At 38.2% G+C, this 20307-nt stretch overlaps 1 protein-coding gene across 4 annotated transcripts in view; it reads left to right on the forward strand.

Moving 5' to 3' along the window:
- ARHGAP21 (Rho GTPase activating protein 21) overlaps positions 1 to 20307 on the forward strand; it is a 113224-nt gene that overhangs the window by 71659 nt on the left and 21258 nt on the right. Inside the window, exons 7-10 of one of the 4 annotated variants that reach the window (XM_059493718.1) lie at positions 295 to 349; positions 4223 to 4282; positions 8283 to 8312; positions 9854 to 11807. In XM_059493718.1, coding sequence (XP_059349701.1) covers positions 295 to 349; positions 4223 to 4282; positions 8283 to 8312; positions 9854 to 11807 — 2099 coding nt within the window. The remainder of the gene's footprint in view (positions 1 to 294; positions 350 to 4222; positions 4283 to 8282; positions 8313 to 9853; positions 11808 to 20307) is intronic. The other 3 variants (XM_059493727.1, XM_059493736.1, XM_059493744.1) reach the window with 3 other exon arrangements.

A 20307-nucleotide genomic window follows, 5' to 3' on the forward strand; every position in this document is an offset into this window, starting at 1 on the left:
CCAAAAAGCTCCAAACAAGTAGTGTCCTTTAGGACCTAAGGGGAAAAAAAAAGGAAATAAAGCTACCCAAAGTGTTGGCTCAATAAACTGGCTCAGTCAGATTTCTCTTCTACTCTTCCTAAGATTCTCAAGGAAGTCAGTGTTTGCTATTATTGTGTCATGTGTTTGTCATAATAGCTGAGTGTTGGAGTTTTTGAAGAGTTTTCCTCTATGGAAGTAAATGGATTATCTTTGTAATAAGAATTGAAAATCTCTGAAAGTTTATATGTGATATTCTTTTTCTGTTTCTTTCAGTGACAGTGTATTGGAACTTAGTGTTATGCCAAAAGATGAGGACATCCTTCAATTGGTATGTTTATGAAGCTTCTGTTCAGAGAGTATACTACCTAACAAAAATGTTCTGTTGTTGGTTACAAAGTCTTTGAAGTGTGCTATCAGCAAATAATTAGAGTTAATATTTATCTCTTTGTAACTTCTTAGATATTTTCCTACCTCATTGCCGTGCCTGAAATTTCAGGGGAGTCTAAATATAGGGAGTACTGTCTTCACATGATATTTCTAGCATGTTAAAAAATACATCTTGTTCATATTTTTACTGTAATTTGGATTAATTTCATTATGTTAGAATGTATGAATCAGATTGCTTCCTTTAACTAGGTTGTCCAGTTCTAAAGGATTTGAATTAAAAAGCTAGCATATGAAGCCTTTATTAATAACTCAGTAATTGGTGAGTGGACTGAGAAGTATGATGAATGGGCCAAAGGTTATTACCAAATTTTAAAGTTGTGACTGCTGTAAATGTTTTGTTGCACTAGTTCTTATTTGTTCTTGATTTTAATTGAGGTCCTGCATGTGTAGTAAGACGATTCATCTCCCATTTAGTGTCTCTAAGTCCAAGAGTCTTGAATAATACATGATATGTAAGGGCATATTGTGAAGAATCAAAAAACCCTCACCTAGTATATTGGTATGTACTAGTTTATTTTTAATTGGAAGCAGAGGAGAGGAGAAGATGACAAGAAGGGTAGATTTTCTTGTTGGTATTTGGAGAAGTCTATTTTCTAATCCATACAGTAGTAGTAAGATGACTGTGTTAAAAAAAAATTATGGGTTTCAGTAGCTGTTTTCCATTATTACAGACCAAATTAAAGGGTAAAGGAAAAAACAAAAAGACTTTGTCATTAAAGTGAAGGTAGAATCTAGTACAGGAACTCTCCAGCTAGGACAACAAGCCAAGATTATTAGAATAGAATAGTGATATTTTAGAATAGAATAGAGATATTTTGAGAACATTTGATGAAGACATATTTCAGTAATCCAACACAGAACACATTGGGGGCAGGGTGTGAGTTTTGATTGCATGAATAAGTGAGAGAGAAAAGCTGTTGGGGTGTTTTTTCATGGTTGGTTTTTTGGTTTGTTTTTTCTTTTTTTAAATTGGAACTGTGAATACGTATAAATGCAGGGATAGTACTGACATTTAAATTATCTGAATGCCCTGTGCATCTAATGCAGTCTTATTGCCATAATAGTGTAAAAATCTGTACAAGGCAGGAGTTGTAGTTTTAAAGTTAAACATTTCTGTTTGTCTGGATGGAAAGACACATCATCTCTCTGCTGGCAAAACACAAAGTGCAAACTTCAGGTGATGTAGACTTGTAAAATAATGGATTGTATATAACTTGTTATATCAACAGGTGAGATGGGGGCAGAGGGCAGAAAAGGATGATTGTTGCCATTATGGGTTAGGAAGGGATATTAACAAAAAGAGAATAAGGTCATTGTCCTTGAGAAGATTGAGGGGCAAAGAAAAGAGGAAAATATCTGACTGTGGAGGTCCTAGGAAAAGATTACAGAATCACAGAAATTCTAGGTTGGAAGAGACCTTTAAGATCATCGAGTCCAACCCATGTTCTAACACCTCAACTGGATCATGGCACCAAGTGCCACATATGAAAAATCTTGAGGTGTCATTATACAAAAGGTCCTTCTTGAGTTTTCGGATGTGATAAGAGTTATGAGTTTTGTATGTGAGGTAGCTCCCTTGAAGATAGAAGGAGGATTAGGTTTGACAGGTAAAGTCATCACTTTGCAAAAAATGCTTTGCATTGACCCTGTAGCTTGTGTGAGTTGCTTCAGTTGTTCACTGTTGGGTTGGGTCATGTTACCAGAAGGGTTTTGTGCTGCTGTTTGCTAAGGTACATTTGTTTGGGATAAAGTGAACTGCCTTTGAGGGCTTCCAGTTGCACATAGCATTTTCCAGAGGAAAGCCATAGAGGCACAGGTGTTTCCTGTATCCATAAGGCTGAGCACTGGGTGTACTTGGGCCTATAGGAAATGACCTCTGATAGCAGCAGTTTGTTCATTCAGTCCTGTCACTGAGCACTTCAGTATATGTGTTTCCAAGTGTCAGTCTTTGATGGCTGAGCTGCAACTTGTGAAGAAAAAGATTATAAACATGAATTGCATCTTACAACAGTCTGTCGGTGGTGGCCTGTAATTGTATCTCTTTTAACCTACCACACAGGAGGGAAGGTTTTGGCACTTCTAAAATAATTTGCAATCTCTTGAGACAGTACATTCTCAGTAACTTCAGTAAAATGAAGACTCTGTACAATTCCTCTGAATTATAATAGAGGAAAAACACCTGAAGTTGTGTTATGTAAGCTATTATAGAATGTTAAATAACTTGGTTGTTTTCTGTGACAAATGTCACTGTAAATGTCTTCAAATAGTGTTGCTCATTGTAAATTGATGTTAAATACCAGTATGCTATAAAAATGCAAAACTCCAAGCATTGCTGGATATTGTAGTATGAGCTAGCAAGTGGTATATCTAGTGCAAAGAGGATGGAATAGTTTCATTATATTCAGGAATGATGCTGGTTGTGCTACATTTTATAGTACTTGGCAGTCTACTCCATGTACTCATGACTGAGGGCTGGAAATACAGTTGCTTGTTTCTATCCTTAGTTTGCTATTTATAAACCTTGAGTTTAGTCTTCAGAAATATCCATATATGTCTGTGAACCTCTTGGTATATTGAGCTTCCAGAAAACAGGGGCTTCAAATCCAATCATCAATAGTAACAATGAAGTGGCCCAATCCCCTCTGTGGCATTGCTCTCTGTGGCATGTGAACAGTGCTTACTTGGAAGGGAATTACATGTGAAATCCTACCATTAGTGAAACCAATGCCACTCGTGTTGGTTCACTCATGTGATGTCAAAAATGTCACTTTGTGGATGGGGAAAAGGGTATTTAAAGCATTTGTATCCATAACAGAATCTTGAACTCTTGACAGCTGTATATGTGTTGGTCCTCCTCAACTTTATGATAAATTTACTTAAATTTATCAAAAGAGATTATTTTGAAATATTTTTAGGCATATGACCATTTTTAAACTAGGAAGAGGACTATTTTTATGTCATGCTATTCTTGGTGGTTCAGATTTGATGCATCTATATGCAATTTCTGTAGCATTCTTAACTTTTTTTGACAGAATTTTGGCATCTTGTAGGTTTTAGTACTGCTGACTTAGTGCAAATGGGAAGACGCATTTAGGTCAACTACAAATAGTTCCTATTTCTCAAGTGTATTCAATGAAATTGTTGCTGTTTTGTAGCCTTTGGATAACAAGTTTAATGCAAAAATGCTGTTTAAATTTTGACAACTTTCCAGTTGTTCAAAAGCTTTTTGTGCTATGTGGAAAATACTGAATGTAAAGGTGCTCCATAGAGTATATTGAGTTTTCTAAGCCTATTTACAGGTGAGCATTATTATGAGTATTGTCAGTAGGCTTTGTTGTGTCTAGCATGTCCTCTGTATGCAGGATTTTTGGACCATTTTTTCTGGGAATGTTTCATCTTGGAAGATACTGACTAACTGTTCCTTGTGCATGCAAAAAAGAATACAGCCTTCAAGTCACTGATTTTCTAAGTACCAGCCACTTGAAAACAGCACTCTTTGAAAAATGGTATCTTTAATATGATCTGCATTGGAGCTGTTTATTTGGAAAGTTATTTGTAATGTATGTAGCTTATTAATCATTATATATGATGCATATTACAGGTAAATATATGTAGATATTATTTTGTAAAGTATATAACTAGGTTGTGTATAAAACATACATACTATATGTAAGGTATCCTTTTGATTCACCATTCATTTTCTAGCACTTTTCTCACTGCACTCACTCAAAAGTTCATCTTCCCTAACTTTTAGCCTATCTCCATTAGTTTCATTTCTAAAAAAAATGTTTCCTTTCAGGAATGGTCCCTAAAGGTAAGAGGTTACTTCTGGTCTTAAGTGTTGTCACCATTACATTTAATTAGTCTCCAAATCTGTTGAAATGTTCCTTAGCCTTCCAGAAAGAACTTTGCAGTTTCATTTAGAGAAAGATGTTATTGAACATTCTGTGAATAATGGTAAAGGTGGAAGTGAAAGGTGGCTGTTTACTACTGTGTTTTTGATAAATTTAGAATCTTTCCGTAGAATTACAGACCAATGAAGCTGCAGATCAGTAACTGAAAGTTTACCACATTTGAACAGAAATGTTTGTTTTGTCATAGATACTAGGGGAACCAAAAATCCTAGATGGGAATTACCAGGAAAATGAGTAAAAGTCAACTGAAGCACAGATTTTCTTTTTTTATTTTTCCTTCTTTCTAGTCAGGTAATATGGAACTTTCCAGTATATTGGAAGATCTGTACAGCAGGGGTGTACAGTGCTGCATTATCATTTCTGAACTTAGAATTTTTGTGGGATTTAGTGGCTCTCAAGGCCTTGTAGTACCCTGAAATTGCCAGCTGTGCACCTATAATTAAAACAAAAAAAAAGGGGGGGGGGAGAACCCCCTTTAGCAACAGCAAAAAGAAAAATAACTTCAATGAGGGAATGTATCCTAGAGTTTTACATGCCCCAGTAACCTCGTGTCTCTGACTACAGGTCTGCCCACAGTTGGCTTCCATGTTAAATACTTCCAGTTTAATTTTGTTTTACTTCCTGTGACCATCCAGTTGCATCAGACCTAGTGGAGCAGCATGGCAAACTGTGAAATACTTTCATTTGCTTTATCTTTTAATGAAGATAGAGATGTTTTTCTAAGTAGCTGTATTTAGTCCCAAGACTTGGAGCACTTTTTGGTTCCAGGTTTTGTGCTGAGTTACTGATGTGCACAGAGGTTAATATTAAAGCTGTGGCAGCAAGTACAGTGGAAGGCAGGGTGTGGTGTGAAGACACAGTGACCTAGAAGAAGAGACTTAAATTTTGTTGTCAAACAATGCATGCTAGAAAATACCATTTGCATCAACACTCCTAGCCACAATTTAGACTTCACATGAAAATCTCTTACACAGCTTGTATTTGGAAATAAAACTTATTTGGCCCAAGGCATTAAATTTTGTATACTAAAAATGCACTGCCTTTAGGAAGAAAGGATATGCATTTTTTGGGTTTTTTTTCAAATAACATTATCTGACTGTAGTGTTTGGGTGTCTCAGAGTAAAATGAAAGCACTTGAACTGTATTACTAACATTCTTGCCAGAACAAACTGTAACTAGAAAATGTTTCAAGACAGAGGTGAACCTATTCTGGTGTGCAGTTTCCACACTCATGATGACAATGAGATTAGGTTAAGACTGGGGAAGAGAACAATTTACTAGTGAAGAAATAAAGTCTGAAGCCAAACTGGTTGTAGAAGTAAAGAAGAATGCCTCAAGCCCAGTCTTGCGAGGAGTTGGGAGTGTTAGCTTCTGATTCATCAAAATGCTTATCACCAATTTGTGAATAGTTCTGTTGAAATTGGTGTTGTTATTCACCCTGTAGTGGAGTGAAGCACATCCATCCTTAGTGAAACATAGGGCTGCATGTTTGCATGGATTTGGGCTGATGGGTGTTGTGTGTGGTTGGTTTGAGCTTTTGAAAGTACAGGGTTTCCCCGTGATTCTTTCCCAGAGGAATCCCCATGCATTTGGCTGTTACTGTTCTAGCATCTAACAGCATGAAATCAGGGGGGTAAAATTCAGCTGAATTTTAGGTGGTTAATAAATACCTTGTAAAATTGTTTATTTGCTTAAAATGTATTTTGCCTGTCATGAATGTTTTACCTTAGGAGTTAAACCCTTAACGGTTCTACAAATGCACAGTAAGAAATTAATCCTTTACCATAGGAATTTGCAAACTTTGGGCAAACAAAACCAGATTGCAAGGTGGGAAGAAATGGTACCCAGTAACTAGAAACGTGCTGAGTTCTTACTGTAAGAGCAGTAATTTTCTTTTAGTAATTGTTGCAGAGCTGTTATCCATCAGAGCAGTTAATGTCACTCTAAATTGCTGCATTTGTATGTTAGTCTTTTGAAACTGCCATTGTTTTGAGAAGGTGAAAAAGAGCTCATGAAACATCTAGACTAATTTTGGGACCATGTTGGGACTTCTGAATAACTGCTGAGTATCCAGTTCTGGAAATGGAAGGCTGGTGTCTGAATCAGGAGCATCATTAATCTGGATATTAAAAAAATTTTTTTTTTGTTCTCTAAATTGTGAGCCTTTTTTTGTTTGGCTGATTTGGTTTTTGTTATAAGACTGTAAACACTTAAAATTCAGCCATACCCTAATGATACTTTTATTAATGTGCCGTGTTGCAATCACTTAGAGATTAAGGTAGCTTTTTTCATATGATTTTTTGTTAGAGAAACTAAAGAGAGAAATACTCAAGCTGTGTTTTGTGTGATTGCAAAATATGTTAAATATCAAAACAGTGTATGAACTAATAAATACATTGGTGTATTTCAAATTTCTTAGTCTCTAAACCTCTTCTAAAAATCTCATCACTTTGTGCTTAAAGCAGTTAAAATATTTCATTAATAAAAAGGCTGATAATACATCTTTCAGTGTGACATTTGCAGGACACATCCATCAGTTTCTTTGTCATTTGCATTATTTTCTGTAGGCCCTTAATTAGAGTTATGAAACAAAGATATCAAATACACTTTGTGGAAATATCACAATCTCTTTCTTGAAAGTATTCTCTGCTTTGTTTCAGTGCTTTATTGGGTAGTGGGTGGAATGAGATTGAGAGGAGAAGTACACTTTCCAGTAACTGTCTTACAGAGAACTGGCAGTCTGTCTGTCTGAATATACCTGCAGTCATGGAAATATAATTTGTGGGGGGAGGAGAAAACCTAGCTGATCTCGTTTTGGACCCTTGTTTTGTGGGAATGCTGTCTTCTGAAGGTGATATTTTAATACCTGTGATAAATTTTGTCAAGAGCTGAGAACTTATTTTTGTACTCACTTGTAGTCTTTGGCTACAATCAGATCACACCAGCTTTGGAATTTAGCCTTTCTGCTGTCAAAGTCAATGAAGCATTGTTTGTCAGGGGAATGTTTTACAAAAATATAGAATGGGTTATTTTCTGTTGGTGTAATGTGTGCATATCCCAGAGAAGGTGGGATATCAGCTGTTTTATCAGCTGTATAAATTGATAATTATTTTCTGATTAGGGGGCAGTGTATGATGATTTTTGTTTGTCTTGCATGCCAGAAGGATCTCACTCAATCTGTTTTTTGAGTCTTCAGCATCTGTTCAATTTTTTTCAATTTAATTCTTCATCAAGATCTAAAATAGCCATTTATTTAAAGGTTTAGAAAAACTTATCTTCATACATTCCTTCCCCCCATTAAATGTGTCAGTGGAAGCCTGTCCTGATTTTTACTATAAGTGGAGGGAAAAAATTACAGATCACATGAGGAGAGTATTTCTGCAGCATCATTCCTCTAATTTCAGATGTAGAGGCTGAAGGCAGCTGCAGTCAGCTGACGGTTGGTGGTCATGTTCGGATATACGTGAGGAAGGGGCGTGCTGTTTCAAGTGCATAATGAAGCCGTTGTTTCGTCACCAGGAAGCAGGGATGGATGGTAGCAGCCCAGGGAAATGAGAGACAGTGATGTTGCTGTAGTGGAAGGGAAATCTCATCACACGGAACCAGAGCTCTCTGCAGGCAGCTGTAGGGATGCACAAGGCAAAATGGCACAAACGTGTTTTGCTTTCAGTAAAGGTACAGGATAAACGTAAGGAGCAGATTAAAGCCTGAGATGGACATGCTCACAAGGAGGGTGAAGTTATTTTTTATGCCCTACTGCCCTTTATGTCTGTTGGTACCTTCCAGTGAAATCAGTGTTAGCTGTATTTTTAGCTTGCTGTAGTCAACATCAATATAACAAGATAATTCTGTCTTTACATCTGTAAGCAGTTTTTACTGTGTTTTCCTGTTTTCTGCCAGCTGCAGTTTACAAAGGATGTCACAGCACTGGTAAGAAATGTACAGTAGCCATTTCTCTGATGGTTTTGTAAGGCATGTTTTTCTTAATGATTTGTGAGAAGCAAGAATATGAAACAGCAAGTTTTGATAATGAGCTAGATAGTCAGAGCTGAATTTTCTTCATAATGCTGATCTCTTGATTTGCGGTTTGTGCCTGTGTTATTTGGTCTGTTTTCTCTCAGTATGCTTTAATATTTTGCACTTCACTAATGCTCGGTGTAACATTGCAGCAATATTGGAAATGCCTCGCCCTCCTCTCTACTTGGCTCTGTGTTAATTTTATGGCTGCACTTGGGCTTTTATAACTGTCTGCTCTTAAAGCAGAGCACATTGATGTACTGGAATTGAGCATGTTATGATTTGAACAGGAAATGCTGTGATATGATAGCACTCCTAAGTGTATAAAAGCCCTGAGAAATTATTTTAATCTTCTGTTACATTGGCAGGCTCTGCATTGGCTCTTTATTTCATTATGTTCAAACTGAACAAAGTCATGCTGAAGTTTTTCAATAATAGAATATTGTTTAAGTATGCTGTATGCTTCTCACTGATATATTATTTTGAATGTTCTGTTAATTTCACAATGACAAATGCTGCTTTCAGAAATGCTGCAGAAACGTTCTAAGTATAATATAACCATCTTTTTCTTAGGAGTCAGGTTGTTATGCATGAAGATGCAAAGTGCACTAAGGAAATTAGAGATTTCATTTTGGGTTTCAATAGTGCATGGGCAGTGGTGAATATGAATTTTCATACTATTTTTACCTCAAAGTAAAAATGCTAAATATCATTAATATTTTTTACAGTAAAATTTATGTACCATGTACTTGCTGTATCCTGTAAAATATAAGATGACTTACAGGGTGTTGGCTCACAACAATATGTTACTGCTTCAATTTATTCATTAGATGTTTAGGAAGAGTAGCTTATATGTAGAAGACATCTTATTATGTATGCATATTTATTTCATTTATATAAAATTTATTTATTTATATTTTGTGTGCGTATGTATATTTGTCTGTGTGTACTTTTCATATGTACTGCAATAAGTGAACAGAGTTGTTTTATACCCTAAGTGTATAGAGAATTTTCTAGTGCTAGTTGAATTTATTATGCAGCATTTTAACCTATTGAGCGCTGTGAAATTCCAGTTTCCAGCAATGGGAGGCTTAAACAAGAAAAATGTGTGAAGTATCATGTTTAAAGCAGAATTAATGGGGAGGAAAATACTGTGTTGTGTGCTCATGGATTTTGAGAAACCTGACTCAGTGCCCTGCTCACAGTATTTCCTAGAATTTGTCATCAGTTCAGTTTTTTAATTGTTGAGGAAAGGAATGTATGTCATGATTTTGCTTGTTCTGTTTCTGCTCACTAAGGGGCTGGAATGCTGGTTTTATCTTTTGAACTAACATTTTGTCTGAAATTAGGGGAACCTGTGCTCCCCTCCCTTGAAGCTTGATCATGCAAATACTAAATGGTGAACTTTTCCATCTCCCTCACTACTGAATACTCACTTAATCTTTTCTCCACAGGCGTATTCCCAAGATGCCTACCTGAAAGGCAACGAGGCCTACAGTGGCAATGCCCACAACATACCTGAACCACCACCAATATGTTATCCACGCCTGACATCCGCAGCCTCTGTTAAGGCACAAGCTGGAGACAAGCTCCCTTCTGACTTCTCACTGGGGAAGCAGCAAGTCAGTAGACCAGTCCGGGCATTGACGCAGCCAGAGAGGGCCTACAGAATGGAAATACAAGTGCCTCCATCACCAACAGACATTGCAAAATCGAATACAGCCGTGTGTGTTTGCAATGAAACTGTAAGGACTGTTATTGTGCCTTCTGAGAAGGCTGTAGATTTGACATCTTGCAGAAATAACCATGCTGGTCCATCACACAGGACAGAGGAAGTAAGATATGGTGTAAAAGAGCAAACCGGTCTAAAAACATGGACCACCACATCACCCCCATCTTTAGTGTCCACTGCCATTGTACTTCCTCAGACTCCAATAACAAGACCAGTTGATACAACTGTAACAGTAAGTAAAGCTTCAAATTATGTAGTATGTCCTGAAGGCATCCCAAACACTAGACCTTCTACTCAAGCCACAGACTCGCCCTCAGTCTCTACTAATCACTACAGTTCTCCAACCTCCCACCAGCACATAGACTGGAAGACCTACAAGACTTACAAGGAGTACATTGATAACAGGCGCATGCACATGTATGGCTCCAGGACAATACAGGAAAGGTTGGACAGCTTAAGGGCAGCTTCTCAGAACACAACTGAGTATAATCAGGTGGTGCCAAGTCGCACTGCTTCTCAGGTACGGCGCAGGAGCACCTCGCACGACAGGGTTCCGCAGTCTGTCCAGATCCGGCAGAGAAGCGTGTCCCAGGAAAGGCTTGAAGAGCCCATGCTGGTGAAAGAATGGCCACGAAGTGCTTCACAAGATACTTTGACTTCGCCTTCAGCCAATGCTAGAAATCACAGGGCTCGGTCCTGGGATTATCTCAGCAAACAGGGTGAAGTGCTAGAAAATTTTCATTCTGAAAATATGATTGCAGATGCAAATGGAGATAGGAGAAAGACTTACAAATGGACAGGCTTTACTGAACAAGATGATCGGCGAGGTATTTATGACAGGTCTAGACAACATGCATTTCATATGTCCCTTCGAGGTCAAAATTTTCCTATTTCTCCAAATACTTATATTTCAGACAACAGGAGAGCAGGTAGTAGAGCTTCTCTGCCTGGTTCTCACTTTCAGAAAGTTTCACCAGATCTCAAAATGTTACAGCCTTCTCGTGATTTGCAAACTCCTGGGGGAGTTTCAAAATCTGCAGGTGTTTTACAAGAGAGGTTGTGTCTCACACCAGCCAGAAGTTCTAAAAGTAGCTCTCTGAAGAACTCCACTCCCTATGCAGCAAAACCATCGATTCCCCTTAACCAGGGCCTGGATGCTATTGCTAGCAAAGACCAAAGAACAGTAAATCACTTGCATCAAAGCAGTCTGTTAAACCAACAGTCAAGGACCCGAGCTGAAGGTGCCCCAGATCACAAAACAGAAACCGGTAAAACCATCCAGCCCTCCTCTCTGGCTCCAGCTTCTGCCAAACTTGTTCAGCCAACAAGTGAGTGTTTAACTACCTCGGACAACATAGATGGTTCCATCAGACAAAAGATTCATGGTATTGAAAGGGAAGATGTTCGTGAGTCTGAAAGTCTGCAAATGGATGTTCAGGGAAATGACAAAGACACAGTGGTCATGAGGGACAAATCACCTTCTGGCCACCAAACTCCCCAGCCTTTGAGGCATCAGTCCTACATTCTTGCTGTAAATGACCAAGAGGCAGCCTCAGACAATACCTGTTGGTTACCTAACGATGCTCGGAGAGAAGTCCACATAAAAAGAATTGAGGAAAGGAAAGCATCGAGTTCCAGCCCACCTGGTGACTCTTTGGCTTCAATTCCATTTATTGGTGAGTTAAATTATTTCAGTGTACATCAAATGCTTTTCTCTCCTAAAGGTGATGAAAAACCAGATGCCAGGTAGCTGACTGCTCTTCCTGTAAACCCTGAGGTTGAGAGTCATGGGAGATTTTTCTCATCTAAAATAACTTTGGGTTGATAAAAGGAAAAATATTTTTCAATGGAGAAAAATAATATTCTGTTTTGTTTGGGGGTCCTGGAGAATGAATGTAAAAAAGCTCACAGTGATGTAGTATTTTTCTAGAGTTTTCTTTACCCTCTGGGTAAATCTGTGTTGCATTAACTCCATCTGGTTGTCACTCCACATAATGTTTGTGATGTTACATATATGGACAACTGGCATTTGCAGCATCTTTCAAATACTTGTACTTCTCTAGTAAAAAAACATACTTGGAATCCAGTACAGAGAGAATATGGATGCAAATCCATGTCAGAGTGATTTGTGGGGAACAAAGATGTTTTTCAGCTCAATAGGTATGGTGAAAGCCTTCTGAGACAGATGGGAAATAGGTGAAAGCTGTTTCAGGTGAAGGGATAGCAATAAAAAGAAGTGGATTTGCAAGTAAAGATGCTAATATGGATATGAATGAAAGGATCTGTGGAAGCAGAATCTGAGAAGGCAAAATGGATTTCCTGTGTGCTGTGACACAAACAGGGTTGGAATTATAGGGAGTTTCTGGGAAGGGCAGTGAAGAAGAAAAGAATCAAAGGAAGGATTGGATATAATAGAAAAAAATAAATTTATATTGGATGTTGGATATGCGATGATGAACTAGTGTCTTCTGCTGAAGAGAGAGTTACAGTGGCAGAGCATTTCTGTTCTATCCAAGTAGTCAATGCCTCTGTTGTCTTCGTCCTGCTGTTGTTTTGGGTTGGATTTTCTTTTGTTGTGGCTGATTTAATCCTTTGTAGTCTGGATGTCTGTGCATCATTTTCCACAGGAGTTGATTTATACCTGACTCTCTGTGCTCATGAATTTAGTGTAGGAAGTATTTAGAAAGTACTGAATACAGAATTTTGATTCTCAGTCTCAGCAGTGTGAAAAACAACTCTTTTTAATGGTACTTTTTTTTTTTTTTTACACATGATGTTAAGGGAATTACAGTGTCTTAGCATAATTGTCTTCTGTTGGGGATCTGAAGCAGTGATTTTTTTTCCCCTAGCATTTTGTATAATATCTGCTACTAGTTGAAAGTGAGTAACCAAAAAACAGTGAAGAAGCTTTGTGTTCATCAGAAAATGGAAATCATACAAAAGATACAATAATTCTGTTCTTTTGACAAAATACTGGCAAGACATTAAAAAGTACTTTCTTAGCAAGCAGGTATTGCTTTTGTTGGGTTTTTGATTTTGAATGGGAGTTGTATAGATCTTTTTCATTCTTGTTACTACTGGATGCATCAGTGTAATTTTAGATTCTTATTCAGACCCAGCCAATCTTTAAGGATTAGCAAAGTTTGTGAGGCATGTAACTGATCTTTGTGCAGGATTTTTCAGTACTCTGCCTAAAATCAGTGTTGGGCTCCTGACAAACATTCCGTGTTTACTGGAAGCATTTTAATCCTGTACAGTTGGAATGTCATGTTAAAGTCAGATCAAGATTGGTAACATCAAACCCAACCTTTTTTGTTCACTATCTCCTTTCTTCGTTTTGTCAAAGATTTCCCATGAACTTTTATTTATGTGACTTGTTTCCATATTTTGGAGAAATGTGTTTTCCATATTTTGGAGAAATGTGTTGAAAGTTCAAAGAAGCCTTAAACATGTCAGTTGAACTGTATTTGGTAGCAGCTGAGCAGTTCTGAAGGAACAAAATTGTAACTCTCCATTGCAGCCTCTTGGCATAACACCACATGGGATTGAATTCTTATAAGCCTCTTGGAATGAAACCTCCTGAATGTTCCAGAAATACTGAAACCTGATGCTTCTGGAGCTTGGGCAATCTCTGAGTCAGCAGGGTCCTTGTGGCTGTCTTCCTAGCAAGAAATTCCTGTGCCAGTACAGGGACTGTGGAAAGTTTCTACCCCAGCTCCAGCACCTTGAGGAGGAAATAATGGATAGGAAGTAATGAATATTTCCTTGAGGAGGAAATAATGAATATTCTCTGTGAATAGAAAGAGCATGAGATGTTATGGAAGTGGACCACTTCTTATGTTGGAGTTTATATGCATTATTCTAACTTTGCTTGTTTTCCTATCATTATGCCTAATTACAACTTCACTTGTTAAAAGCTGTACTTAATCAGGCAGATAAAGCCCTAGATCTGCTTTGAAATTCAGTTAAAGGCTTTTTAACTCTTCAGATGGAAAATCACTGGGAGTTTTGGTTTAGGGTTTTCTTTTGGGTTTTGAGTTCTTTTTTCCTTCTCTGATTATTGAGAAGGATCTTAATTTGAATAAAGACATACCTTGGAGTATGGCAAATGGCTTTATTTCCCTTATGCTTATATCCATGGAGTAGGGTGTTTTGCATTCTTAGGTTTTATTGGGTAGAACTAATTTAATACACTTACTGAAGTTACTCGTACAGTAGATACTTGGAGTAGTGTAGAAATGTAAATTTGGGGGAGGGTAACAAATATCTTCCAAGGTCACAGATTGCTAGCTTTTAAAATATGTGTGGCATTTAAAATATTTGTGGTGTGTCTATTTTTTATCACCACTTTCTGCTTATTAAAAGTAGTAGATATGGCCAGGACTGTATTTTGGTAGAAATTCAGCCTGGAACAATTAGCTTTTGTAGCAGTGTTTTGTGACTGGTGCACTTCTGAGAACAGCCCAACATCAGGGTGATTTTAGCTCTGGGTAAGTAGTTCAGTGTCCTGCACCACAAACAGAAATTCAAGCAGAGTATTTGTTGAGCTTCCTTACAGCAGATTCTTGCAGGGATCATGGTGGGTTACTGAGTAACTGCCTTTTGACACTAGTATTTTCACAAAGGTACTTCAGAAGCAGGGAGATTTAAATTTTAATCTCTCATTTAAATAGAAATGAGAGATCTGTTCAGACCAAACCTAGTAGGTAGCTGTAACATCTTTTATTGGAGAAACCAATTTATTTGAAAATATTAGATAAAATATTGTGTATTCAAACTCTTCAGGTAAGCACCTGTTGGGGGGTGATGAAGCTGCCAGCTTTACAGATAAACATACAGTGGTATTGCACACTTTACTGCTTTCCATGTGCTACTAAATGCAGGATATTGTGGTTCTCAGAAAGCTGCTCTTTCTATTTCAGGTCCAGAGAAAAGCTATGTTCTTAAAATGCTCTCTATTGTTTCAAACTATACAAGTTAGTCTTGTGGCAGTCTACTGTTTTTACCCAGAAAAGGTCTCACCTGTTCTCTAGACTAATAAAAATACCATTTTCTCTATCAGTGATTATATTAGCAATTGTGGTGTTTAATGTGCATTTTTCGGACTTGCAATTTTTTGCATGATTTCTGTGCTAGAGGACAGCAAATGATAATTTTCTGGCCTACTTGGTAATTTTTGGATGAGTTAATCTTCACTGGAATGGAAAGCAGAATGCTGCTAAATATCCTGATAGACGTGGATGACAAGTGGTGTCTCTCAGGGGCCCTTCCTGAGACCAGGATTATGAAATATCTTCATCGGTAACACGGACAGTGCTGTTGAATGCACCTTGGCAGATTTGTGGATGACACCAAGCTTGAGACGTCCTCTTGCCACACCTGAAGGATGGGATGTCATCCAGAGGGACCTGGACAGCTCGAGAAGTAGGCACATGGCAATCTGATGTGGTTTAACAAGACCAATGCAAGGTGCCCTGAGTCAGGGCAACCCCTGATATCAGCACAGGCTGGGGAGTGGGCAGAGTGAGAGCAGCCCTGCCCAGAGGGGCTTGGGGGTGCTGGTGGGTGAGAGGCTGGACATGACCCAGCCATGGGCACTCACAGCCCAGAGAGCCAAACCTGCACTGGGCTGCATCAAAAGCAGCCTGGGCAGCTGGTAAAGGGAGGGGATTCAGCTCTCTGCTCTGCTGGTCAAGGGAGGGGGTTCAGCTCTCTGCTCTGCTGGTCAAGGGAGGGGATTCAGCTCTCTGCTCTGCTGGTAAAGGGAGGGGATTCAGCTCTCTGCTCTGCTGGTCAAGGGAGGGGATTCAGCTCTCTGCTCTGCTGGTCAAGGGAGGGGATTCAGCTCTCTGCTCTGCTGGTAAAGGGAAGGGATTCTGTCCCTCTGCTCTGCTGGTCAAGGGAGGGGATTCTGTCCCTCTGCTCTGCTTTGGTGAGACCCCACCTGCAGTGCTGCATCCAGCTCTGGGGTCCCCAGCAGGGAAGGTGTGGACCTGTTGGAGCAAGTCCAGAGGAGGGCCAAATTTATTAGAGAGATGAAGCGCCTTTCCTATGAGGAAAGGCTGAGAGAATTGGGATTGTTCAGCCAGGACTTTGGGGTGCTGTAATTGTGGCCTTCCTCCTGAAGGGAGCCTGCAAGAAAGATGGAGAGAAACTTTTTGCAAGAATGTGTAGTGAAAGGACAAGGGGCAATGGATTATTTAAATTGATAAAATGTTAGGAGGAAGTTCTTTACTGTGAGGGTGGTGAAACACTGAAACAGGTTGCCCAGAGAAGCTGTGGATGCCCTGTTTCTGGAAGTATTTAAGATCTGGCTGGGTGGGTCTCTGAGCAACCTGGTCTAGTGGAAGGTGTCCTGCCCACAGCAAGGGGCTTAGGTCCCTTCCAACCCAAACCATTTTGTGGGTTTTGTAACTTTGTTGAGAAAATGTTGATTCAGAATATAGTTATTTTAATACATTTCATAGACATAAATGTCTAATATGCATGTCTGAGATTTGCAGCAAGGTTGAAAATATTTTTTGCTTTTTACAGTATTTAGTGTAGTGTAGAAAGAAATAAAAAAGAGGTTAATCCAACCCCCATATTGAGTTGCATGAACTACACACTGGAGAGAAATGGGGTTGCTGCTTCAATGCTTAACCTCATGGCAGCATGTGCAGCTGTCAGGCCAGCTTGCTTTGGCCATTGCTACTGGGTGGATGTTCTTTCCAGCTTTGCAGAGGCCTGTCACATGAAAATTAGTTTTAAACAGGTATGTTTAAAAACCTTAGCCTAAATGTCATGTTGAAGTTCAAAATTATTTTAAAATAAAATCAAGTTCATAGCCATCCTATTATAGAGTTTTTCCTTATACAGTACCATTACATAAGTACAAAGATTCTTCCTTAAAGGTGTGATCCCATTTTGAAAATATTTAACACATGCTTACCCCAGAAAAATTTTAGGTGACTTCATTCCACTATTAATTTGTGAATAACTGAGGGAAAATTAACAGATAAAAATATCTGACCAGACTTCGATAGCATGAAAATATTGTAAAAATTAGATGAGTGTTCTCCCCCTGACTGAAGCTCATATGTTAGGAAAGGTATAAGAACAGGACAAGGGTGTGTGATACTTAATCTTGGTACTTTCTATTTTCCCACTATTTGCACTTTAAAATATCTCTGAGCCAAATGTGATTTTAAGTGTACCATAAATTTCTCTATTCTCTTCTGTATTGCAGTAAAATTTTCTTATCCAATCCCCTGTATTGATTCAAAGAAAGATTTGCCAGAGATTTTACAGTTGAAACTACATGGTATTTATTCCCTTAGTGTTTGTCTATGTTTTTCTAAAATATGTCTCCTGTTGACTAAATTCTCAATGTGGGTTGAAAGGGTCCCTAAGGACCATCTGGTTCCAGCCCCCTGCCATCAGTATAAACACCTTCCACTGGGTTGCTCAGAGCCTCCTTCAGACTGGCCTTGGACACTTCCAGGAATGGGATAGGCACAGCTTCTCTGGGAACCTGTTGCAGTGCCTCACCACCCTTACAACAAATCCCTCTGTTTCTTCTGCCCTTAGTGCAGGCAAGCCACCACAGCAATTTCGGTGCTGGTAATCAGACACACTCTGCTGTTCACCATGATTTAAAAGCTGGTCTTCATGCTCATTTTCAAAACCAAAAAGTTTGGGGGGGATTTTGGTTTTTGTGATTTTTTTTGGGGGGGGGATGGGGGTGGGTTTGTTTTGGTTTTTTGTGGGGTTTGATGCTGTTTTTGGTTTGTTTGGGGTTTTTTTGTTGTATTTTTTTGTATTTCATGACCTGGTTTTTTTTTACAAACATGTCATAAATAAAAGTACTTGGGTACTTGGTGATTAGCAGATAGGGTAAATTTACCTGGCTTCCACTGAGTTCTGCTCAACCCTGTTTTTATTTTTCTTTTATGTTGTTCTTGTTGTTACTGCATATTTTTTTTTTTAAGTATATTAACTAAGAAATTAGGAGTTGAAACATTCTAAACCACCTACAATTAATTTAGCTTTTCAGGCAACTTATTATACATGTGATTGCATTTATTTTCTTTAGTGCTGGAAGTAGGGGTGTATAGCTTTACCTTATCAATACTTACCTTTAAATCCTAGGCAATGTACTCAACTCCAAGTACTTTTGGAGAGTGTAAAGTCTTAGTGGATTATGTGCCATACTTTCCCTATCCTCCCCCTACATCTTAATGCCTCTCTCTGCAGGCTGCTGGGGTTTGGAAGATGACAATGTGAATACATTGAATGCAATTGAAATAAGAAAATAAATTTATGTGGTTGCACAACATGCTATGAAAAAAGGTTATGATGGTAGAAATAGTTTGGGGAAGCAAGCAGAAACATTCTCGTAAGCAGAAAGGAAGCAGTTGAAAGAATGTACTCATTCTATTTTCTCCTTATGAGGAGAGAGAAGCTAAAAACCTTGGACTTCTCCAGCAGAGATTGTGGTTCATCAACTCAAAATGTGTGGATTTCTTCAGGACAAATGGTGGCTGAATACTGATGGCTGATATGCTGTGTTTTAAGGCAAAACTGCTGGCAGTCAAGATGAAAATGAAAATCTTCAGCTATTGTGATAATTTTCTTTTCTACAAGTTACTGCCTAGCTCTTCCAAACTATGAAAATAGAAGTGCAATTGCAGTAGAGATTAGGGCTGACAAATGTTCATTTTTGAGGGCTGTTTCTTCCATTATTATCGTGATAGCATTGGAACAGCTTTTAACATGTCATCAGTGTTTCTAAGATAAGCATCAGTCTTGTATTTTTTTTCCAGGGTTTTACAGTGTGGCCTGCCAAATTGCTGTTGCTCCAGGCTGAGCATTTCAGTGTTTCTTATCCAAAGAACAGTTTTTAAATCATCGTGGTATTCTGAAGTATAGCGGCCAAAACACAACATTACAAATTAGCTTTTTAAATACCATTTAAATGCTTCTATAACTCAAAAATATTTTTTTTAATTAAAACTTAAAATTGGGAGCAATAATTCCTAACATCTAGAAGAGTTTTAATTGAGTAGAAGCATCAGATTTGCTTGATAGTGAGTAATAATTTCAAATCATACATCATCCTCAGTGTATCATTATAACTTCAAAATTGCAGGTAGTAAAGGAATGCTGTGGGGTTTCTTGGCACAAAAAATATACTGAGAATTGTACTTTTGGTGTGATGGGGTAACATGGCAAGCAGGAACCTTTAGAATTGCTTTGTGTAGAAAGATAGTTAAACTTTTCTTTGACACTGAAATAAACAATAGACCTTCATAGATACAGTTTTCACCATAGTCTGACATGAAGAATAACCTTGGGAAGCCTTTTCTGTTTGTGTGAAACATAGTCAGTGTAACAAACATATTATTTACATGAGTGAATTAGCAGAGGACTGGATTTGATGATTCAGGAAGCTTGTTCCAGTCATGTGTTTCTGGGGCTTAGAGCCATGAATGTGCTCAGCATGCAGACATGTTTCCATTCTATTCTTTTGGCCACATGAGGATAATTACATAAAGTAGATATATGAAGTTCTTTGTAAAGACAATTAGTGCTGGAAGTACTTAAAAAGTAGCAAAAAAAAATATTTTTCAAGATTCTTTTTTGGAAAAATGAAGTAACAGGTCATGAGGAATCCAGGCAATAGAGTTATCTTTTTTCCAAATCAGTTATTAAAGCCTTGGAAGTCAATACATAAGGGAGCTTTTAACCTTGCAGATTGAATTATAAGATGCAGCAGTTTTTACTGCAGAATTTAAAACAAGAAGTTTCTGCTGTGGGGAATTTATTAGTCCTTTGTGCTGTCTTGTATGATAGCAGAGTTAATTCAATGTAGTTTACTTTTGATTCAGCAATTCGTTTTTGTTTGTTGATTGTTTCCGGCCTTCTCACTACTGCTGAAGTTGTATACATGGTATTTTTATTTATTGTCTTCCTGACAGGCTTTTAAGAAAAATGCCCTACATTAGTGTGTCTGTGTTTACCTTATTGGCAGCTTCTTCTGGGGTTTCTTGGTGACAGACCTTTTTTTTTATTTCCTTGCCTGTGTGTGGATGGGGATCTTTTTCCTAATCTGTGTTATCTTGTCCATGCTCTGTCCTTCCTTTCCTCATTCTTCTCACTGGTGCCACTTCCCTGCAGTCTCTGTCCCCCTGCTGT

The sequence above is a fragment of the Ammospiza nelsoni genome, chromosome 1, assembly GCF_027579445.1.
Source record: "Ammospiza nelsoni isolate bAmmNel1 chromosome 1, bAmmNel1.pri, whole genome shotgun sequence".
NCBI classification, from domain to species: Eukaryota; Metazoa; Chordata; class Aves; order Passeriformes; family Passerellidae; genus Ammospiza; species Ammospiza nelsoni.